At 33.8% G+C, this 21,444-nt stretch overlaps 1 protein-coding gene across 7 annotated transcripts in view; it reads left to right on the top strand.

Annotated features, from left to right (window-relative positions):
- Positions 1–21,444, top strand: part of SS18 (SS18 subunit of BAF chromatin remodeling complex) — a 75,061-nt gene that overhangs the window by 2,649 nt on the left and 50,968 nt on the right. For all 7 annotated transcript variants that reach the window (XM_054460521.1, XM_063653519.1, XM_054460522.2 and 4 more), the window contains exons 2-3: positions 1,077–1,153; positions 10,475–10,559. In XM_054460521.1, coding sequence (XP_054316496.1) covers positions 1,077–1,153; positions 10,475–10,559 — 162 coding nt within the window. The remainder of the gene's footprint in view (positions 1–1,076; positions 1,154–10,474; positions 10,560–21,444) is intronic.

Below are 21,444 nucleotides of genomic sequence, written 5' to 3'. Positions count from 1 at the left end.
AACTGGCCTTTTAATTGCTACAATCAGTACTCTTTCTTCAGCTCCACTTTACTTAGATGAATTATTTAACCCTCAAAGCCAAGATTGCTTTGAATGTTAAAAGATGATAGAATGATAAATCGGTATGTTTTTCCTCTTAAAACTTTTGAGACAGCATAATTATGAAGTAAACTCATAAAGTCTGTAACAAATATACATGCATAGAAATTATTATGTTTAATTATTATCTCATAATTGGAGAGTCACAAAACCATTCTGTTATAAAACTTGGAAACTAACCAGCTACCTCATCAAGACTCCTGGGCTGAAGTTTTCATGTATTTATTTCATTCTGGAGAAGGACAGAATTTTTTCTTTACTGCTCCAAAGCATTAGAATGATGAAAAGCCAACTCGGACTCTTAACTTTTAGTCTTAATTGGCTAAAGCTTCTATTACAGATAGCAGAGGTAATTAAATGTTGATATAAAAGAATTCAGATTTTCCCTTCTGGGCTTGTTTATCCAGAGGGAGAATAATTGGAATATTAAAACATTATTGATTAAACACGATATCATTCCAAAGGTGTAAAAGTAAGATTTTTTTGTGGTGAGCTGTCATATATATTAAAAAGACACAAGGGGATTCAATTTCTGTATAGATGAAACATTTTTAGAAATCTGAAGGGAAAAAACTCAGTTATTGAAAAGATTGTCCATATGAACTGTGCATGGCATATTTTTACAAGAGATTGAAACAGTACGTGATGAAATTTTATGCAAGAGAGCTGCTGATACACTAATCTTGCTTTAAATTATATTTGTTATTAAAATGAATTTTAAAATACTTTGTAACAGCGGATAGCAACATTAACAGAAAGTCATTTTAAGGAAATTTTGTTTTTTTTATGTTTCCATGTTTGCTTAATGATTTATGATAGTAATGATTGTTTGAGGGGGGACAGTATTTTGTTAAGGGATAAGCTTTAGAGTTCTTGTACAAGTAGTATTTACTAATGCCCTCCCTTTCTGAATTTTCTAGTTTTTATTTTACTTAATGCACTAGTTTTATGCTAAACCTTTTCTAATTCTGTTTCAGATGTTGGATGACAATAACCATCTTATTCAGTGTATAATGGACTCTCAGAATAAAGGAAAGACCTCAGAGTGTTCTCAGTAAGATTGATAAGAAACTTTTTTTTTTAATTCAGTTTTTTGTATTGGTTAATTTTTTACTTTTTACTAACAGCTTTATTGAGATATAATTTACATACCATACAATTCACCTATTTTAATGTGTATAATTCAACGTTTTTTAGTATATTCATAGAGTTGTGCTGGTATTAGTCAGTTTTACAGCATTTTTAACATCCCCAAAAGAAACTGGGTATCCTTTGGCAGTCACTATCCCCCACCCCTCACCCCGTGACAACCACTAATCTACTCTCTGTGTGAATTTGCCTGTTGTGACATTTCATATAAATGGATTGATATACTATGTGGTCAGTTTTGACTCACATTTTTCACTTAGTGTAATACTTCCGAGGTTCATCCATGTTGAACCATGTTTCAGTACCTCATTCCTTTTTACTGGCAAGTATTTTTTTCCATTATGCAGCTGTACCACATTTATCCATCGGTGATGGCCATTTGTGTTGTTTGTACTTTTGACTAATTTTGAATAATACTGCTATGAACATTTGTGTACAAGCTTTTCTATGACTTGTTAATTTATAAAAGAAAACTTTGGGAGGAGATTGGGTATCACTTCGTTTCTTATACTTCTTACCCTGCACATTATACAATAATGACTTAAATATATGTATAGTCTGATCTGTGGAAAAGTTAGATCTTCATTTATATAGGGTATTGAGTTGCATCCATGTATGTAGTGGAGAAAACAAAGCTTATATCTAATAAATAGAGAATTGATTGTCATTCATAAGGGCCAAACTTTCTTACTTTGAAGTGACGTATCTGAAGTAAATAATATGCCCTAATAGAATCTGATGTGGTAGAATAAGTTGAATATATTATCAAAAATATTTAGAATAGAACAGCACTGTCCATTAGAAATATAAATGCAGGCCACATGTGTGATTTTAAATTTTCTACTAGACACAGTAAACGAGTAAAAAGCAGATGACATTAGTATTAATAATACATTTAACCTATTATTTCCAAAATAGTATCATTTCAATATACAATTAACATAAATATATTGAGATATATTGCATTCTTTTCTTTGTTGTTCTACATCTTGAAAACCTATTGTGTATCTTGCTTCAATAACACATCTCATTTTGGATTAGCCATATTTTACTGTGTGTAGTGGCTGCTATATTGGTCAACACAGCTGTAAAATACAGTTGACCCTTGGTATCCATGGTGAATCGATTCCAGAACTCCCCATGGATACCAAAGTCCCAGATGCCCGTGTCGCTGATATAAAATGGTGTAGGATTTGCATATCACCTACTCACGTCCTCCTGTAAACTTTAAATAATCTCTAGATTGCTCATAATACCTAATACAATGTAAATACTCTAAATACTTGTTATACTATATTGTTTAGGGAATAATAAGAGAAAAGCCTGCATGTTCAGTAACAACCATCCATTTTTTTTTTTTTTTTCCCAGAATATTTTCAGTGCATGGTTGGTTAAAGGATGTGGAATCTGTGGATACTGAGGGCTGACTATTTTATTCTCACCCTTGTTTTGGGACGCATCTGTCTTTCCTAGAGACCTCACTGGTGTATTCTCAGGCAGATAATTCCCACCAACCTTGGCCCTTGCTTTGTTTGGTTTTCACATTGTATTGGTCTCTTGCTGTCGTTTGATTTACCCTCTATTTAATTCCAAATTTCCATTACTTTTTCCCCTTTGTTTAAAAGTATTTTTAAATGTAAAAAGTCAGATATGGTTATTGTAAAAAAAAAAAAATTATAAAGTATAAGTTTGTGGAGATAAGGTCACCTTTTACATGCCACTGTCTTATCTCCTTCCCTTCCATAGGGGTAACTGCTTCTAATGCTTTACTATGTATCCTTCCAAACATTTTTCTGTGTATGTACATATATGCGTTCATATTTATGCATACACGTTTATAGATATTGTTGTTTTTAATATTTATGTAGGTTCAGTTTTAGAAATGGAATTACTGGGTTGAAGACCATACTAAGTTGCCAAATTAGCCAGCAAAAAGATTGTATTGGTTTGCTTTCTCCCAGCCAGGTTTTTAGAGTCCTAGCTTTCAGCTACCACTGTGAGCAGTGGATATTTGACATCTTTAAAATATTTTTGCACATCCAGTTGCTGAAAAGTGGTGTTTTAAAGAACTTTTTGTTTTGGCCAGGCACGATGGTTCATGCCTGAAATCCCAGCACTTTGGGAGGCTGAGGTGGGAGGATTGCTTTGACGACATGAGTTTGAGAACAGCCTGGGCAACAGTGATATCTGTTTCTGCTTAACACCAACAACAAGAAAAAACAAAAAGCCTTTTTGTTTTGAAATAATTTCACACTTACAAAAATGTTTCAAAGATAGTACAAAGAATTCCTGTATGCGCTGCACTGAAGTTTTTCAAACGATAACATAGCCCACTTGCTTTTTTATTCATTTCTCCCCCATATTGTTTTTCAGAAACATTTGAGAGTAATTGCAGATATGAATCCCTCTTACTTTTAATAACCTCAGTGTGTATTTCCTAAAAACAAGCACATATTCTTAAATTACCAGAGTATAATTGTTAAAATCAAGACTGCAATACTATTATCTAATATTTAGGGCTTTTTTGAATTTTGCCAGTTGTCCTATTAGTGCTTATTTTCTGGTGCAGGGTCCAGTGCAGGATCTGGTGTTGTATTTGTCTTGTCTCTTAAGTATACTTTAATCTGGGGGGTCTTTTAAAAATATTCCATGATTTTGACATTATTGAATAGTATAGACCAGTAGTTTTGTGGAATGTCCCTCATTTAGGATTTGACTGGTGTTTCCCATGATTAAATTCACACTATACACTTTTAGCAGGAGTACCACTGACATGATATTGTGTCCTTCACAGTGCATCCTCAGTAGCCATATGTTAGTAGTTTGTCCCAATATTGGTGATAACTTTGATGACTTAGTTAAGGTGGTATCTGAACTAAGGTGGTATCATAACTTTATGGTTTGTTCACCATAAAGTTGTTATTTCTTGTAATTCATATGTATCTAATACCTTGAGGCACATTTACATTGTTTCTCATCATAACTTCAACACACTAATTTTAGCATCCACTAAAAAGCCAATGATTTTTGCCTAAAATAGTTATCACTTTAAGTGGTTACCAAATGATGACTAAATCTATCATTCCTTTTACTTTTACTTAAGTCCTACTGTGAGGAAGAAATTTGTTCTTCTCCTATTCCTTCATTCTTTCATTCACTTATTTATCTCTAAATGGACTTAAAACATTATTACTGTATTCTCTAGGTTATAGTCTCTTACTTTATTATTTATTTTCTTTAATTCTTCCAGATCTGGCCAGTGGGAGCCCCTCAGGCTGGCTTTTTGATATGTCTTCATTATTTTTTGAGCATTTTCTTATTTTCTTATACCACAAAATGTTCTAGGCTCATCCTGTTTTTTTTTCCTTTGCAGGTTGGTAGTCACCCGTTTCTCCAAGCCCTGGTTCTTTTTTTGGAGAATGATGTTTAGAAACTAAGATCTGAGTGCTAGGTTATCTTACTGTTCAATCTTTTGTATGTTTTGCATTTTATACGATTGTTTCCATTACATATATTATTGCTTAGATGAATCTTGTCCATATATTTTGAGAATGTTCTTTAAAAAATTAAATAGCTGATCTACTTCTTTGGTTTAACTGTGGATAGTAAGGAGATCAATTCCTCAAGTCAGCCATGGAATGTTAAAGCTTAGAGGCACTCATTAGAATACAATCATGTGCTACCTAATGCTCTTTTGGTCAACAATAGACCGAAAGATTATAATACCGTATTTCTACTATAATACCCATAAGATTATAATACCATCTTCCTACTGCACCTTTTCTATTTGGATAATTGTAGATAAACGAATACCATTCAGTACAGTACAGCCAACAGTATTCAGTACAGTAAAAGGCTTTTCAGGTTTGTAGCCTAGGAGCAATAAGCTATACTATATAGCCTATGTAGTAAGCTATACCATCTAGGTTTGTGTAAGTACTCTTGATGACGTTTGCACAACAACTATGAAATCACCTAACAACACATTTCTCAGAATGTATCCCCATTGTTAAGTGATGAATAACTGAAATTATTTTTACCTTTGGTTTTTAAGAACTCCACGTAGAGCCAAGGGTAGTATATGTCACGGATAGTGTATGTTTAGGTCTAGAACCAACTGAGTCAGCAAAATTTTCAACTTTTTCAAGTATATATATATGGTCATTTCCCTCATTCTCTACATATTGGATTAGACCTCATTTTCTCACATATACTTGGTGAACAATTTAAGCAAATAGGGCTTAAATTGACTTAGGGAGAATCTTAAATTCTGCCCTTTTTGGTGGATTTAATTTCATTCTTTTGTTCTTCAGATATTCTTTCTTTCTCAAGTTGTCAGTATTGGTTTGTGAATAAAGAGAAAAACAACTCCTCCTCTCGACTTTAACGGGTGTTCTTGTTTCTCATTGTAGGAGAAGCAAAAGGAAAATAAAGAGAAACGTTAATACATGACAGCCATCTTGGAATTGATACTCCAATTTTAATTTAACAACTCCTTAAGATGCGATAACTTTGCCTGAAACTGTTTTCTTTTTAAATTAAAAATAACTATGTATTTTATGAAAGCAGTATGTGCAAATTAGAAAACAAAACTATGTAAAAATAAGAGAATGAATACCATATTCTTACTACCCAAAGACTTTTCAGTGGTAGTACCTTTGTGTATGTTGCTTTATCAACACTATCTGCAGACACACACAAATTCAAATATTACACTCGTGAGTCAGTGGGCTGAATCACTTGTGGAGCCCATATGCCTGGACCCTCTTCCTTTAAATTCTGGTAACACATGTGAGAATGTGTTACTGATTCACTGTGGTGTGTAATTTGAGCATTTTCTAAATCAACCTACGTTTGCTTAAATCAATTCTTATTTTTTGCATTTTAGGGTGAGTCCAGCCTATTCCAGAGTTGCATAAATCTCAAACAGCAAAAAAAATTAGTGTCGATCATTCATCATAATTTAAAAGAGTTGTTTAAATCTGTAGTTTGGAAGATAACTTTTATTCTATAAAGTGTATTCCCATTGTCTAATAAATATAGCCTCTAGGTAAGGTTTATTTTATAAAATGAAATTACTTCCAGCTTAATTTTGTAATTACGTCAACAAATATAGTGTCCATTTTATTCAAAGTAATTGATGAGTTACTCTTAGTGGCCTCTGTGGGAGGTGAACTGTCTCTTTTAATAGGTTAATAATCATGGGTATTTGAGAATATTTGTCATATTTACCAAGACAGTACCATCATCAAAAATAAAATACTAAATATATTTTATAACAGCCCTTAACTTATATACTCCTTTTTTTCTTCATATCAACATATACTCTTTTTTTTAATTTGTTTTTCAAGACATAATCTCACTCCTTTGCCCAGGCTGGAGTGCAAGTGGTATGATAATGGCTCACTGCAGCCTCAACCTCCTGTTCTCAAGTGATCCTCCCACCTTAGCCTCCTAAGTAGCTGGGACTACAGGTGCGTGCCACCATGCCCAGCTAATTTTTCACTTTTTTGTAGAGATAGGGTCTCACTTTGTTGCCCAGGCTTGTCTTGAACTCCTGGGCTTAAGCGATCCTCCTGCCTCAGCCTCCCAAAGTGCTGGGATTACAGGTGTGAGCCACTGTGCCCGGCCCAACATATACTGTTTTAGGAATAAAACATTAAGAAAGTAAACTGTTTCAGTGAGAAACGTAACTATATATAGAATAAAAATGTTCAAAGTTTCTGAGGAAAATATATTTAATATCATTTTTATTATCATTTCAGTATTGTCAGCTGAGTCCAGATTCTCCTAGAGTATTTGCTGATTGCTTTTTAGGTGACCTATATACAAAGTTATAAAATGAGTATTTACTACTTTTTTGTTAATGTTCATCTTTAAACCTTGAATCATCTTAGAATATGTTTAATTGGGCTGAGTGTGGTGACTCACGCCTGTAATCCCAGCACTTTGAGAGGCCGAGGCGGGCAGATCACCTGAGATCAGGAGTTCAAGACCAGCCTGGCCAACATGGTGAAACCCCGTCTCTACTAAAAGTACAAAAATTGGCTGGACGTGGTGGTGGATACCTGTAATCCCAACTGCTTGGGAGGCTGAGGCAGGAGAATCACTTGAACCTGGGAGGTGGAGATTACAAGTGAGCCGAGATCGCGCCACTGCACTCCAGCCTAGCTGACAGTGAGATTCTGTCTCAAAAGAAAAGAAAAGAATATGCTTATTTGATGAATGCTATAAAATAATGCAATTTTACAGAAAATAAACATACTGAAGTTAGAAAAGGCCAATTAAAATTTTTCATTTTTACCTACCTGCTTATAAGAGGGAAAATGACTTGGAGGTATTAGGGCAATTGGAGAAATTTGAATGAGTTCTGTGGATTAAATAGTAATGATATATCAATGTTAATTTCCGCATGATGGTTGTCCTGTTATATAAGGGAATAGCCTTGTTTTGGGAAAAGCCTTGTTTGGGAAAGCCAGTACTGAAGTATTAGAAGTAATGTATTACTGACTCACAAATGGTTTTGGAAAAAAGTGAGTGTATATGTATGTGTGTGTGTGTTGGTGTGTGTATTTAGAGATGATAGGAAAAATGTGGTAAAATGCTAATCATTAGAGAATCTGGTAGAAAAAATATACAAGACTTTTTGCTATTGAAACTTTTCTGTAAGTTTAAAATTATTTCACAATTAAAAATTGAAAAGATTTGACAGTTGAGAGAAGGTTGGGCAAATGTCTTAAAATGAAACTACTTCATAAAAGATGCTGGGTTTATAGATTTTAAAACTGTAGGCAACTTCAGTGTCCTGCTTTAACTCCATTATTTTACATAAGAGACCTTAAGAGTGTGGCAGATTAGATGTAATAGTAGTTTCACACTGGCTTTGTCAAGTACTAATCAGCATGATACTAAAATTTTTTCTTAAAGGGTCATGAATAAACCATGTCTGTTAGTATGGTTTGGTCAGTGGTCCTCAGCAAATCTCATCTCATGCAACCATACTAATACTCAAGCAAAGGAAAACTTGAAGGCCTAGACTAAAACAGGTTATGTGTTCTAATTAAAAATGGCTGGTTGGTTTTTTAAAAAATGGCAAGATATGGAACACTATATTTTAAGTTCCTTCCTAGATCTCTACAGAATAATGAAATAGTTCCAGCTAGTGGTCCCTGTTAGTGCTGCTTGAATAATTTCAACAACACAATTAACCATTATGTATAATTCAGTACAATATAATTATTACTTTGTCCATTTAATGTAAAGTTCACTATCAAAGATGTATCATGTCTGATTGGGCAACATAGCGTCCATGTGAGGCAAAGCATTAAAAGCATGGCCTTGTTTGTGAAAGCGTTATTTTAAGGTCAGCAAGAAATAGTGTTTTTTCCTTTCTTATGAAAAAAAAAAAAAAAAGCTGTGAAACCTGTTGTTTGTAACAGGAAAAAAAGTAGCAAAGAATATGCTAGGATTTGGCTGGGTGCAGTGGCTCACGCCTGTAATCCCAGCACTTTGAGAGTCTGAGGCTGGCTGATTGCTTGAGCTCAGGAGTTTGAGAGCAGCCTGGGCAACATGGTGAAACCCTGTCTATTAAAAATACAAAATTTAGCACTGTGTGGTGGCATGTGCCTGTGGGCCCGGCTACTTGGGAGGCTGAGGTGGGAGGATTGCTTGAGCCCAGGAGGTCAAGGCTGCAGTGAGCCATGATTACGCCACTGCATGCTCCAGCCTGGGTGACAGAGTGAGACCTTGTCTCCTAAAACTTAAAGTATAATAATAATAAAAAAAAAAACCAAAAACAAAAAAACAGACAAAACCAAAAACGAACAAAAGAGAAACTTGGATTCCTTTTATGGTGTCTGTTTTAGAAAATGAATTAATTTGGAATCTGAATTAGAGCACTTTAGCTGAATAAACTTATTTTTATTATTTTAATTTGTATTTAGCATTTTTAGTAAATGAAATTTTAAGAAAGCCTAGCAATTTGATGCAGGTTTTAAGTTTGTACTCATGGGGCTTGTATGGCTGCACTGAGACAAAACACTAGTGATTGGATCACTGCTAATTTTAATATGGCTTTGTCAGTTAATTTGTTAAAATTGTGAAGAGAAGCTTAGCTAAACTAATTCATAGGTAAGATTACAATAAGCATGTTTAACCACATAGTGCTGATAATGAATTTGCTTTATTTTCTTAAAGTTAATCTTGAGTGTTGTTGGTGTTATAACATTTCCTCCATCTTTTGTTTTAGCATATCTCTTTTTTTTCTGTAGTTGGAGATTGCCTATTCATTGCCTTCTCTATATGCTGTGTCCTGATAGATGGGTAGTATAAACACAGTGGGCATAAATTGTTGGTCATTGCTACAGTAGTGAAAAGGAAAAAAAGGTGTGGTTCCCACCCCCTTTCCTACATTTTAGCAGAACATATTGACTGTACTTGGGTTTGAGGTTTTTAGCAAAATGAAAATGGCAAAAGGAAAGGGATAAGCATATTTCTTTTTTTTCTTTTTGAGATGGAGTCTCACTCTGTTGCCCAGGCTGGAGTGCAGTGGCATGATCTCGGCTCACTGCAACCTCTGCCTCCTGGGTGCAGGCAATTCTCCTGCCTCAGCCTCCTGAGTAGCTGGAATTACAGGCGTGTGCCACCATGCTCAGCTAATTTTTGTATTTTTAGTAGAGACGGGGTTTCACCGTGTTGGCCAGGCTGGTCTTGAACTCCTGACCTCAAGTGATCAGCCCACCTCGGGCTCCTAAAGGGCTGGGATTACAGGTGTGAGCCACTGTGCCCAGCTGGAATAAGCACATTTCACTGGATTCCTTTATTTAGTTCTTTTTAAAAAAACTCAGTGTACTAGTATGGGCCTATTACATATGTCAGTTATTCCGTCTGCTAGCTATGCAATCATGTACAAGTTATCAACCTCTCTAAACATTAGTTTCTCATCTGTAAAATGGAGAAAAGAGCTCCTGCCTCGTAGTATTGGTTTGTGGATTGAAATATATATGCATATAAAAAATTATAACACTAGCATACATGGTAAGATCTCTGAGCTCATTATATTTAAATATTTATTATTTGGAACTTTTGCAGTGTAGGAAAAATTGAAGTGCTATTGATGTTCAGGTAACAAATTTTTAATGAAACTTTAGAAATGATTACGGTGCTGTTTGTACTTAGGTAGGAAGAAAATTATTTTTTAATACTGATATTTGTTTTGTTTTAATAGGTATCAGCAGATGTTGCACACAAACTTGGTATACCTTGCTACAATAGCAGATTCTAATCAAAATATGCAGTCTCTTTTACCAGCAGTAAGTACCTTTAAAATCATGTGAAGTAGACAATCTTTATAGTTACATATGGTATGGCACATTTTTGTTGAACGATTTTTAAGTTTTGTTTAGTAAATCCTGCTTTACTCTGAGAACATGAAAGTATTCTATGTTATCTAAAAGCTTTGTTTTGCTTTTATATTTAATTTGAATTCACCTAAAATTGATTCTGTCCCTGAGAAGGTTATATTCATTTACCTGTTTACCTACCTACCTATTTTAATTTTTAATTGCACAAGTAATTTGTTAATCTGAAGTATTTCACAGCGAGTCCCAGACATCTTACAGTTTGACCAGTAAATACAATATTTCCATATGCATCTCTATCAGACAGGACTATTCTCATACCCAACTAAGTTAACCATAATTTCTCTCTGTCTTATAATATTCAATCTATTTTCAATTTTTATCCGTTATCTAAAACAAACCTAAATGTTTTACACTTGATCTTAGCCAAAAGGCCGAGAAGCGATTAAAAACTCTAAATTTTTTAATAGTTGTTTGCCTCAGAATCCAAACAAGGTACATGTAGTGCATTGGTTGATATGTGTCTTAGTCTCTTTTAATCTGTATCATTTTATCTTTTTAAATCTTCATTTATTTGTTAAAGGAACTGGGTCATATGTTGTGTAGAATTTTTAACATTCTGGATTTGGCTAATTGTATTCTCATGGTCCTTTAATGTGTTCCTTTGTTTCTCTTATTTCATGTAAACTGGTAATTAGAGAGACTTAATTAGTGAGGTTTAGATTTTTGATAAGAGTATTTTGTTGGTGGTGCTTTGTATTTCCCATAATATCAGATCAGGAAGAATATGTTTGGTTGTTCCATTTTTAGTAATGTTAAGATTGATCAATGGGTATACTTGATACCAGCCTGATCAGTCCATTATAAAGTTCCCTGTCTACCTATCACTTAATGGTTTTAATGGTCATTGATGCTTGTGGACCAGAACCTGTATTTCACTTTGGGATCACAGAATGGTGAATTTCTAATTCTATAATCCCTCTTGCATTTATTAGCTGTAATTATTTTAAAAAGATAAACTTCCTTTCATTAAATATTTGGTTATCCCGAAACTAGAGAGTCCCCATAGGAAAGTCATGATAAATGCTTGATTCTGTCCTTTTATCAATTTTCAGAATGAGTTGGTCTCTAGCAACCTGTGTAGGTTACCATTTTAATATTTTTGTTTTTATTATCTGAATTTAATACATTTTTGGATGTTTAATGTTTAAATCCCTTGCAGTCATTCTTTGTTATGCTGAAATTTTGTTTCTCTGATCAATGGAAGCCTCTTCATTTGGCTCCTGTGTCCCTCTGACGTGACTCAAGTATTTCATAGCTTCTTTGTTTTTGTGATTTGCTTTATGCTACTTTATATAAAACATATAACAATGTAATGGTACCAAAACTACCACTAACAATAAGATGCTTGTCCCTAAGATACATCCCCCTGGGGATATTTTAATCAGTATATTTAGTTTTGAAGTAGAAATAGTTCTTCATGTGGCAGTTGTCATCAACTTGACTACCAGCTAGGTAGAACTTATTTTCGTGAATAATGTGAGGAATAGGTTCAGTTTCATTTGTTTCCATTGGATAGTTTTTTGTCCCATCATTATTTCTTGGAAAAACAAGATATTTTGTCATGCAATCTATGTTGTATCAGGTGTCCATATATATGGGGGTCTGTGTCTGATCTGTTTATATCGTTTCCTTGGTCTGTTTTTATGAATTCCACTCTCTTGTCATACTTAATCTTACTCCTTTTTTTTTTTCAAGAATATCTTGGCTGTTGGTTCTTTGCATATCCATATACACTTAAACATCAGTATGTCAAGTTATATACACATATACGTAATCCTGTAGGGATTTTCATTCAGATTACCTTGACTGTAAATCAATTTGGGAAGACTTGATATCTTTACAAAATTGAGTCTTCCAAATCGTGAGCATTGCATATATTTTCATGTATTTAGTTCTTTAATGTCTGTCAATGAAGTTTTATGATTTTTCCCTGTAGATGATTTGCACATCTCTCATTGGGCTTATTGCTAGATACTTAATACTTTATATTTTTTGAGGCCACTTTAAATCGAATCTTTGTCTTCTAAGTTTTATTTTCTAGCTGCGTTTGCTGTTTACATGGAAATGCAATTAATTTGAATCTCACATTGTTGTTCAACTCTTCTAAGTTTTTCTGTAGATGCTTTCAGTTTTCTGTATTCATGATCATATCGTTTGTGAATAATCAGTTTTGTTTCTTTCTTGTCAATCCTTACACCTTTTATTTCTTTTTCTTGCCTTGCTTCTCTGTCTATGACCTCCATTACATTCCTGAATAGAAGTGGTGATAGAAGACGTCCTTGTCTTGTTCCTGATCTCAAAGGGAAAGCTTTCACTGTTTGACCATTAAGTATGATGTTTGCTGTGGTGTTTCGTAGATAACTTTTGTCAGATTAAGGAAGCTCCTTTCTGTTTCTGGTGTGCTAAGTAAAAATTTATGTCTTGAATGGATGTTAAATTTTATCAAGTACTTTTATTGCATCGAATGAGATGATTATAAGACTTTTTCTTCTTTAATCTGTTAATGTGGTAAAATATACTGATATACTTTTAATGCTCAGTCAATCTTGCATTCTTGTAATTAACCTACTTGTTGATGACCCACTTGGTCATGGCGTTTTTAAAGAAATTGCTATATTCAGTTCGTTAAAATTTTGTTTAGGATTTTTGCGTCTTTGTTCGTGAGTGTGATTGACCTGTAATTTTCTTTTCTTATAATGCCTTCATCTGGTTTTTATTTTGAGGTTATGCTAGCTTTATAAAAGGAGCTGGAGAATTTTCTTTTTCTTATCCAGAGAATTTATATAATATTTCTATTTCTTTGTTAAATGATTGGTACAATTCTTTAGAAAAGCCATCTGAATCTGAAGTTTTCTTTGCAAGGAAGTTTTTATTTACTTATTTATTTAATTGTTATAGGACAATTTCTATATTTTATAAATTGCCTGTTTTGATAAGTTGTGGTTTTTAGCATTTTAATAAATTTGAACATTAATTAGCATGAAAATAAAGTAAAAGCTCTTGAAATAATCTTATTTTCCTAATGTCAACACTATCTGTAGTGATAATTTTCTTTTTAATGTCATTATTTGTGACTTCTGCTTTAAAATATTTTTGATCACTCTTGCCAGATGTTTTTTATGGGCTTTTTAAGTCTTTTCAAAGAATCAACTTTTGGTTTTGATTGTGCTCTGTTGCAGCATTTTTCAAACCTTTTGGTCTCAGAACCCTGTTACATTCTTAAAAATTATTGAGGACTTAAAAGAACTTGATGTAGGTTATATTGTTAATATAAATTATAAATTTTTCTCAGTTGTGAAATTAAAACAAATCTAAAAAATTTGTTAAAAATAATAAACTTATTGCATGTTAATATAAATAACATTCTTTAAAGGAAAAATAACTATCTTTGTGAGATGAATGGCATCATGTTACGTTTTTGCAAGTTTCTGTTAAATGTCTGGCTTAATAGAAGACACTATATTTTCACATCTACTTCTGCATTCAGTCTATTGTATCTTGTTTTGGTTGTAGCAGAAGAAAATATAGTCTCACACAGACATGTAGTTAGAAAGGGGAAGAATATTTTAATAGCCTTTTCAGATTTTTGTGGATAACCTTGTTTGATATTACAGCAGATCTCAGTAAGTGTTGTGTTTTTTTTTTTTTTGTAAGGTTAGTTGCAGTGTGGAATCTTAAATTGTATCGTTACATTTTTCTTACTCTGGCACATTTAAGCCCATTGGTCTTTATTACACTTTGAATAGATTTTTGCTCATGTACAATTTTATAACATCATGCTTTGGTGATTTGGAAAGTATAAGTTTACTGAGTTAAACAGTTCTTCCAAACATTAACATTTTTCTGTGTGATACCAAAGACTACATTGGTTAAAATCACCTCTAACTCATCAGAAAAGTGCCTAAGTATGGGGATGCTGTCAAGCTCAAGGTCGTAGATAAGTTTGCACATTCCAAATTCTTGCTTGGAAATTCAAATCTGATCTTGGCAACAAATGTTATTAGTTGATTTTCTTGCTCACTATGTTTGTTTCTGAGAAAATGTCTGCCAAATACCCACGCCTAGATAAAAATAGTTAACAATTGTTCTTTCAAGTAAAAATGGTATTCAGTGAAAACGGTGCCTAGTTCAGCTGGCAACTCAATCACAAACTGCTTTTTCTTGATTATTTTACTTTGTGACAGATAATGTTTATTATTTTCCCATTTTGTGACTGAATATTTATTTACAAGACATGGAGAATTTACTAAATAATTTTTACTGCTTCATCAAGCACATTTTAAACTGAAACTATCTTTTTTCTTTCTTCAACTGCAAGTGTGTGGCAGCCAGTAATACCTTGACTAATAATAGTTTGATGTCATTGCCTTGATTCATAACGAGGTTCCAGCAATTATATCCACTATTGCTTTTGTACCATCATTATAAATGTTCACTTAGCATAAAAGGCAAACATCATCTTGTTATTATGGAAATAGTTTTGCCCTTGGGCACCTCATGTATGTTTTTGTTTATGATTAATTTCTGATCTTTATGATTTTCTCCCTTTTACTTTCTTTTGGTATATTTTTTCTGTTCTGAGTTTTAGATGAATGCCTCTTTCATCAATTTTCACCTTTCTAATGCATTTAAAATGGACGTGTTTTCTTCTAATCATAGTTCTGATATGTAGTATATTCATATTTATTTAATTCCAAATATTTTCTAATTTTCATAATTATTTTTTAATGCATTGGTTGATAAAAATACATTTCTTAATTTCCAAACATGGATATTTTATTTTCTTGATTTCTGGCTTTATTGCATTGTGGTTAAATAACATTTTACGATTTGAGTTCTTTGGAATTCCTTGAGATTTGTTTTAAGGTCCAGCATATGGTCAGTTTTTACAAATGTTTCATGTGTATTTAAAAAGAATATGTATTGTTTAGCCACTGAGTGCAGAGTTCTATATATGTCTATTAGGTTAGGTCAAGTGTGTTAATCTTGTTTGAATCCTCTGTAGCCTTAATGATTGTTGTTTTTTTAGTCTTTCCAATGTTTTGTTTGTTTGTTCTATCAATTACTGAGAGATGTATGTTTAAAATGTACAAGTCAAATTGTGGATTGACTGATTTTCCTTGTAGCTCTTTTAAGTTTTTCTTTTCTTTCTTTTTTTTTTGAGACGGAGTCTCGCTCTGTTGCCCAGGCTGGAGTGCAGTGGCATGATCTCGGCTCACTGCAAGCTCCGCCTCTTGGGTTCACACCATTCTCCTGCCTCAGCCTCCCGAGTAGCTGGGACTACAGGCGCCCGCCACTACACCTGGCTAATTTTTTGTATTTTTAATAGAGAAGGGGTTTCACCTTGTCAGCCAGGATGGTCTCGATCTCCTGACCTCGTGATCCGTCTGCCTTGGCCTCCCGAAGTGCTGCGCACCACCTGCAACATCATTGTGAATTATCCCTTCTTATCTTTAGTAATGCTTTTAAAGTCTACTTTATGTGATATTAGCATAGCTAAATAAGCTTTCTTTAGTGTTTGCGTGGTATTATCCTCCTTTCTGTTTTCTTGTGTTAGAGATACGATATTATGAGTAGGTTGTAGTGTTTTTTTTTTTTTTAACTCTGTCTAGCAATCAAAGTGCTGGGATTACAGGTGTGAGCCACTGTGCCCGGCCAATAATTAATTTGTCTTTTATTATTCCTTTTTTTTCTTTCTAGTTGGGAAATCATATTACATATTTACTATTCTTTTAGTGGTTACTATATAGATTATAATATACATCCCAATCAAAGGACCATAAAATACTTCATTTCTGTTCCTTCCCTCAATGACCTTTTCGTTGTTGTTGTAATGTATTTTAAGTCTCTGCGTGTTTACCCACAAGTGGTTGTTATTACTGTCTTTTTTTTGAAGTCAGTATTCATTAGATTCATCCACATAGTTACTTACCATTTCTGATGGTTTCTGTTCCTCCTTTCATTTATGACCTTCTAGCTTAGATCACTTTTTTTTTCACCTCCTAAAGAACATTCCGTAGTATTTCCTTTAGCACTGCTTTGCTGGTGAGACATACCTTCAGTATTTTTGTTTTGTTTTGGTCTGGGTCTGAAAATGCCTTTATTTCACCATCATTCTTTTTTTTTTTTTCCTCTGGAGACAGTGTTTCACTCTGTCACCCAGGCCGGAGCATAGTGATATGATCATAGCTCACTGCAGCTTCGAACTTCTGGGCTCAAGAAATCTTCCTGCCATAGCCTCCTGAGAAGCTAGGACCACAGGCATACACCATCATATCTGGCTGATTTTTGTATTTTTTAGAGAAATGGGATCTTACTATATTGCCCGGGCTAGTCTTAAACTCCTGACCTCGAGTGATTCTCCTGCCTTGGCCTCCCAAAGTTCTGGGATTGTAGGCATGTGCCATCACACCTGGCTCACCATGATTCTTAGAAGACATTTTCCAAGGACAGATACTAGGTTAGTTGTTTACTATTAGCACATTACATTTATCCTTGCATTGTTTTCTGTCTTGTATCTATTGAAAATTCAGATATCAATGTAATTGTTGGTATTTTGAACATAATCTGCTTATTTGACTGCATTTAAGAGTTTTGCTTTGTCTAGGATTTTTAGTGGTTTTAGTATGTTTAGGTGTGGATTTCTTTTTTCTTAATTAAATTTTTTTTCTCACACTGTAGTTAGATATTGGAAGATTTCTTTCTAATTATCCTGCTTGGTGCCTGTTGGGATTTCTGACATCTGTAGGTTCATGTCTTTCATCAGTTTTGGGAGTTTTCAGTCATTATGTCTTCAAGCAAATAATTCTTCCATAAGACTCCAGTTAAACTTAGACTAGACCTTGTAACTGTATCTTTATGTTTCTTAATCCCTTCAGAGTTTTCCAACCATTTATCATTCTAGGTATATTTTTTTCTGACCAGTTTTCCAGTTAATTTTTCACTGGGCCTAATCTGTTATACGTATCCCTTGAGTTCCTAATATATATTTTTCTATTTCTAGAATTTGTATAAGTTCTTTTTTAGATCTGCTCTGGCATTTTAAAAATATTTTCTGCTCTTTGCTGAGAGGGCGTTACTAACTATAGTTTGAGATACTTGAGTCTGAAAAAGAACTATTATGTTTTAGGATGATTTTACTTAAGTTTTCTAGAATGGGGTTTTTCACTTCATTTCAGTTGAATGGGATGGGAATTAGAAATGTGTTCATAAGTATATGTAAGTTTAACTTTCAGTTTTTTCCCATGTCATCTAAAGAGAAGAATTATTTATTTATAGTTCTATTTCATGTGTTTGGAACTGGCCAAGATCAAGCACTAGCTAGAATCTAAAAGTCAAGAATCTAAACACTGAGAATAAAAGGAGAAAAATAACTTCTAATGCCAGTGCACTAACACTTAGGCACTTTACTTCTTAGTTTCAGCCTTGTGTCTTTTTTCTTAATGCCAAAGCATTATAACTTTATAATGGAACTTACTCTTCACCTTACACATATTTTAACAGACTTGTTTTCTTAATTTTAAGCCAGGAGACAGCAAATAGCAAAAATGGGAGAAGTTGTTCTATAAGCAGACATATATACATGCAGTGTTACTTGACAGCCAAGATGGCATAGAAATAGACAAAATTTATAAAAAGCTGACAATTCAAAATGTGTACTACTCTGGCACCATTTAGTGTAGATAGATAGGGCCCTATCTATCTTGGTAAACCTTGCAGGCATCATTTAAATGTTGGTTCTCAGAGTTGGTGTTTACTTTCTGAAACAACAAACTATTGACGTAATTATTTTCATAATTAGGAACCATTTTTAATTTATTTTTATAGGTTTGTGGGTACAAGTGCAGTTTTGTTATGTGGATTTCTTGTGTAGTGGTGAAGTCTGAGCTTTTAGTGTACCCATTACCCCCCAGTAAGGAACACTGTACCGAATAGGTCATTTTTCAATCCTCATCCCCTCCCCCCACCTAGGAACAATTTTACCAGTAGAAAGTGTGACTATTTTTTTGTGTATGCAGATTTTTCCTTCTCAAACATACTTTGAAGAAATGGCATTTCTACGTTTTAATTTCATATTAGTTATTGTTAATTTATTTTTTATCATCTGCTAGTATTAGCATATACAAAGTGGTAGGCACCATTTGTTTAGAAAAGAATTATGAGAGAACAATTTCAGTCAAGAAAAGTTTTTATTCATTAATGTTTCTTTGAGAAAAACTTGGGGAGAAAATAATTCTTTCTATTGTGATAGTTCATTTTAAGGCACACAGTCTGAAAATATTTCTGTATAATCAAACATTTTTAAGCTAGAAAGAACCTAGATAATCATATAATTTAGTGTTTCTCAGCCTTGGCTACACATTAGAATTATGTGGAAAGCTTTAAAAAACTTCCAGTAACTTAATAGATCTGGGCTGAGGGCCCTGTCACAGTATTTCTTTCTTTTTCTTTTTTTTTTTTTTACTTTGGTAGGTCTTTGTGGCAGACCTGTCACAGTATTTCAAAAGCCTCTTTGGTAATTCTAATGTACAGTTAGGTATAAAGAACCTTAAATTTCTCTGCCTTTCAAATGGAGTATCCAGTGACATTTTGAGAATTTCAGAAAAATATAATTCCTGTTCCTGTGGTGTCAGCTTCATTTGATACTGTTTAACATGAATCATTTTTATAATATGAGAAAGATAATACTTATTATATATTTTATTAGAATGCTGTAAAACAGTTCATGGTGTCCAGCATGTAAAGGTACTCAGTGAATATTGGCAATGATGATAATAATAAAGATATAGGTACACATTGGAGGATATCAATGGAAAGGGGCATTAGATTCTGGAGTATTTGAAGTAGAACTAACAGGATTCAGTTACTGAGTAGATGTAAAGCGTAGAAGAGAGTGTTTGGAGACTCAACTGATGGTGATGCCATCCACTAAGTTGAGTACATAAAAGCATGTCTTGATTTTAAAAGAAGGCTGAAAGCTGATTGGAATTCCTTATCATGTTTTTACTTAATTCATTATGAGTACTGAGTTTGAAATATCCCCAGTTTAGCCAAATATACTTCTTGAATTTTAAATTTATTTAAATATATACTTAAAATTTTTGTAAGTATCTTTACAAAGATATCTGTACAAAGAATAAAAGTCTGACCTGTTAATAAAAATTGATTGAGGCTATGTAGTCTTACATTTTATATATTGTTTGAAATTAAGTTGCATTTTTTTTTGGTAACATCATATTTGACATTCTGAGCAGAGCCCTTGGGTAGCATGTGATTAGCTGTTTCTTCCACATGCTTTAGTAAAGATGATAATATTAGTCTTCAGGTTCAGCAACTGTCCTGGCAAAGCGTCTGTTAAGGTACTTCTCTGACTAACATTTGATCTTACAGAGTTTCCTTTTTACAGGTGTGATTCAAGTAAGGTGAAGGAACACATGCTTAGAGCTGTGGAACATTTTGAAGATTAGCAGGTCGTATTACATTTGTAACATTTACTAAATTTTTAGCATAGGTAACTTTGCTATGGTTAGAACGCCAAGGACTACAAAAAGCCATACAAAAACCTACTGTCACTTCTGTCTTCCACCTGCTTTTTATGCAATAAAAGCCAATATAAATATATACCTTGCTGTTTTCTACACAAGTAGAACTTGCCATGTACCCTGTTCTGTACCTTGTTTTTTAATTACAGTAAAAAAAAGAAAGCATCTATATTCTCATTTAAAGTTATAGAAGTAACTTTTCTTAAAATTTGGTATTTTAATAATGTTTTAAGTGTTTGATAAACAGGATAATGTTGTCTTATTTCAGGGGTCCCCAAACCCTAGGCCATGGACTGATATGGGTCTGTGGCCTGTTAGGAACCGGGCTGCAAAGCAGGAGGTTAGCAGCAGGTGAGAGAGCATTACCGCCTGAGCTCTGCCTTCTGTCAGATCAGTGGCAGCATTAGATTCTCAGGAAGGTGAACCCTATTGTGAACTGTGCATGCAAGGGATCTAAGTTGCATGCTCCTTGTGATAATCTAATGCCTGATGATCTGAGGTGGAACAGTTTTATCCCGAAATCATCCCTCGCCTGCCCCTCCCACCATCCGGCCACCATCAGTGGAAAAATTGCCTTCTACAAAATCAGTCCCTGGTGCCAAAAAGGTTGGGGACCACTGGTCTTTTTGGTAAGCTTGATAATACCGACTGTTTTCTCCTTTGAAACTTATTCTTTAGCTTCCATGATAGTTATCTTTTTCTCTCTCTGGCTGCTCAGCTCATCATCTTTACCATGCCCATTAAATGTTGCTATTCCATTCTTGAACATTTTCTCATTGTATGCACTCTTCCTGGGACATTTTATCCATACTCATGGTTTCCTATATTCTTGACTTCAGGTGTTCCATCTAAACATCGATGGTTGCCAAATATAGATCTTTTTTATGAGTATGAACCATGAATCCAGCTTCCAATAGACATACCCATTTGGACATTCCACAGGCCTCTCAAAACAATATGGACAAAACTCATTTCTCCTCAGTTCCCCCTGTTGTTCCCTGCTGTAAAAAGGGGGGAAAAGTTTACAGGAAGTATTTTCATATTTTCTGTCTCAAGCAAGTAGTATTAAAAACACTTAGTTCTCTTAGTCAGAAGCTTGGTGGTCATCTCAGAGTTCTCCCCTTTCTTTCACCTGCCATAGCTTGGTGTCCAAGTGTTTTTCTTTCACTGGTACCTAGCATGGTGCTGCACAATTAAAGGTGTCTAGTTAAAACATTTTGATATTTAAAAAC

This window comes from Pongo pygmaeus, chromosome 17, assembly GCF_028885625.2.
Source record: "Pongo pygmaeus isolate AG05252 chromosome 17, NHGRI_mPonPyg2-v2.0_pri, whole genome shotgun sequence".
In the NCBI taxonomy this organism is placed as follows: domain Eukaryota; kingdom Metazoa; phylum Chordata; class Mammalia; order Primates; family Hominidae; genus Pongo; species Pongo pygmaeus.
Note: the sequence above shows the minus strand (reverse complement) of the source record. Positions and strands in the feature narration are given on the sequence as shown.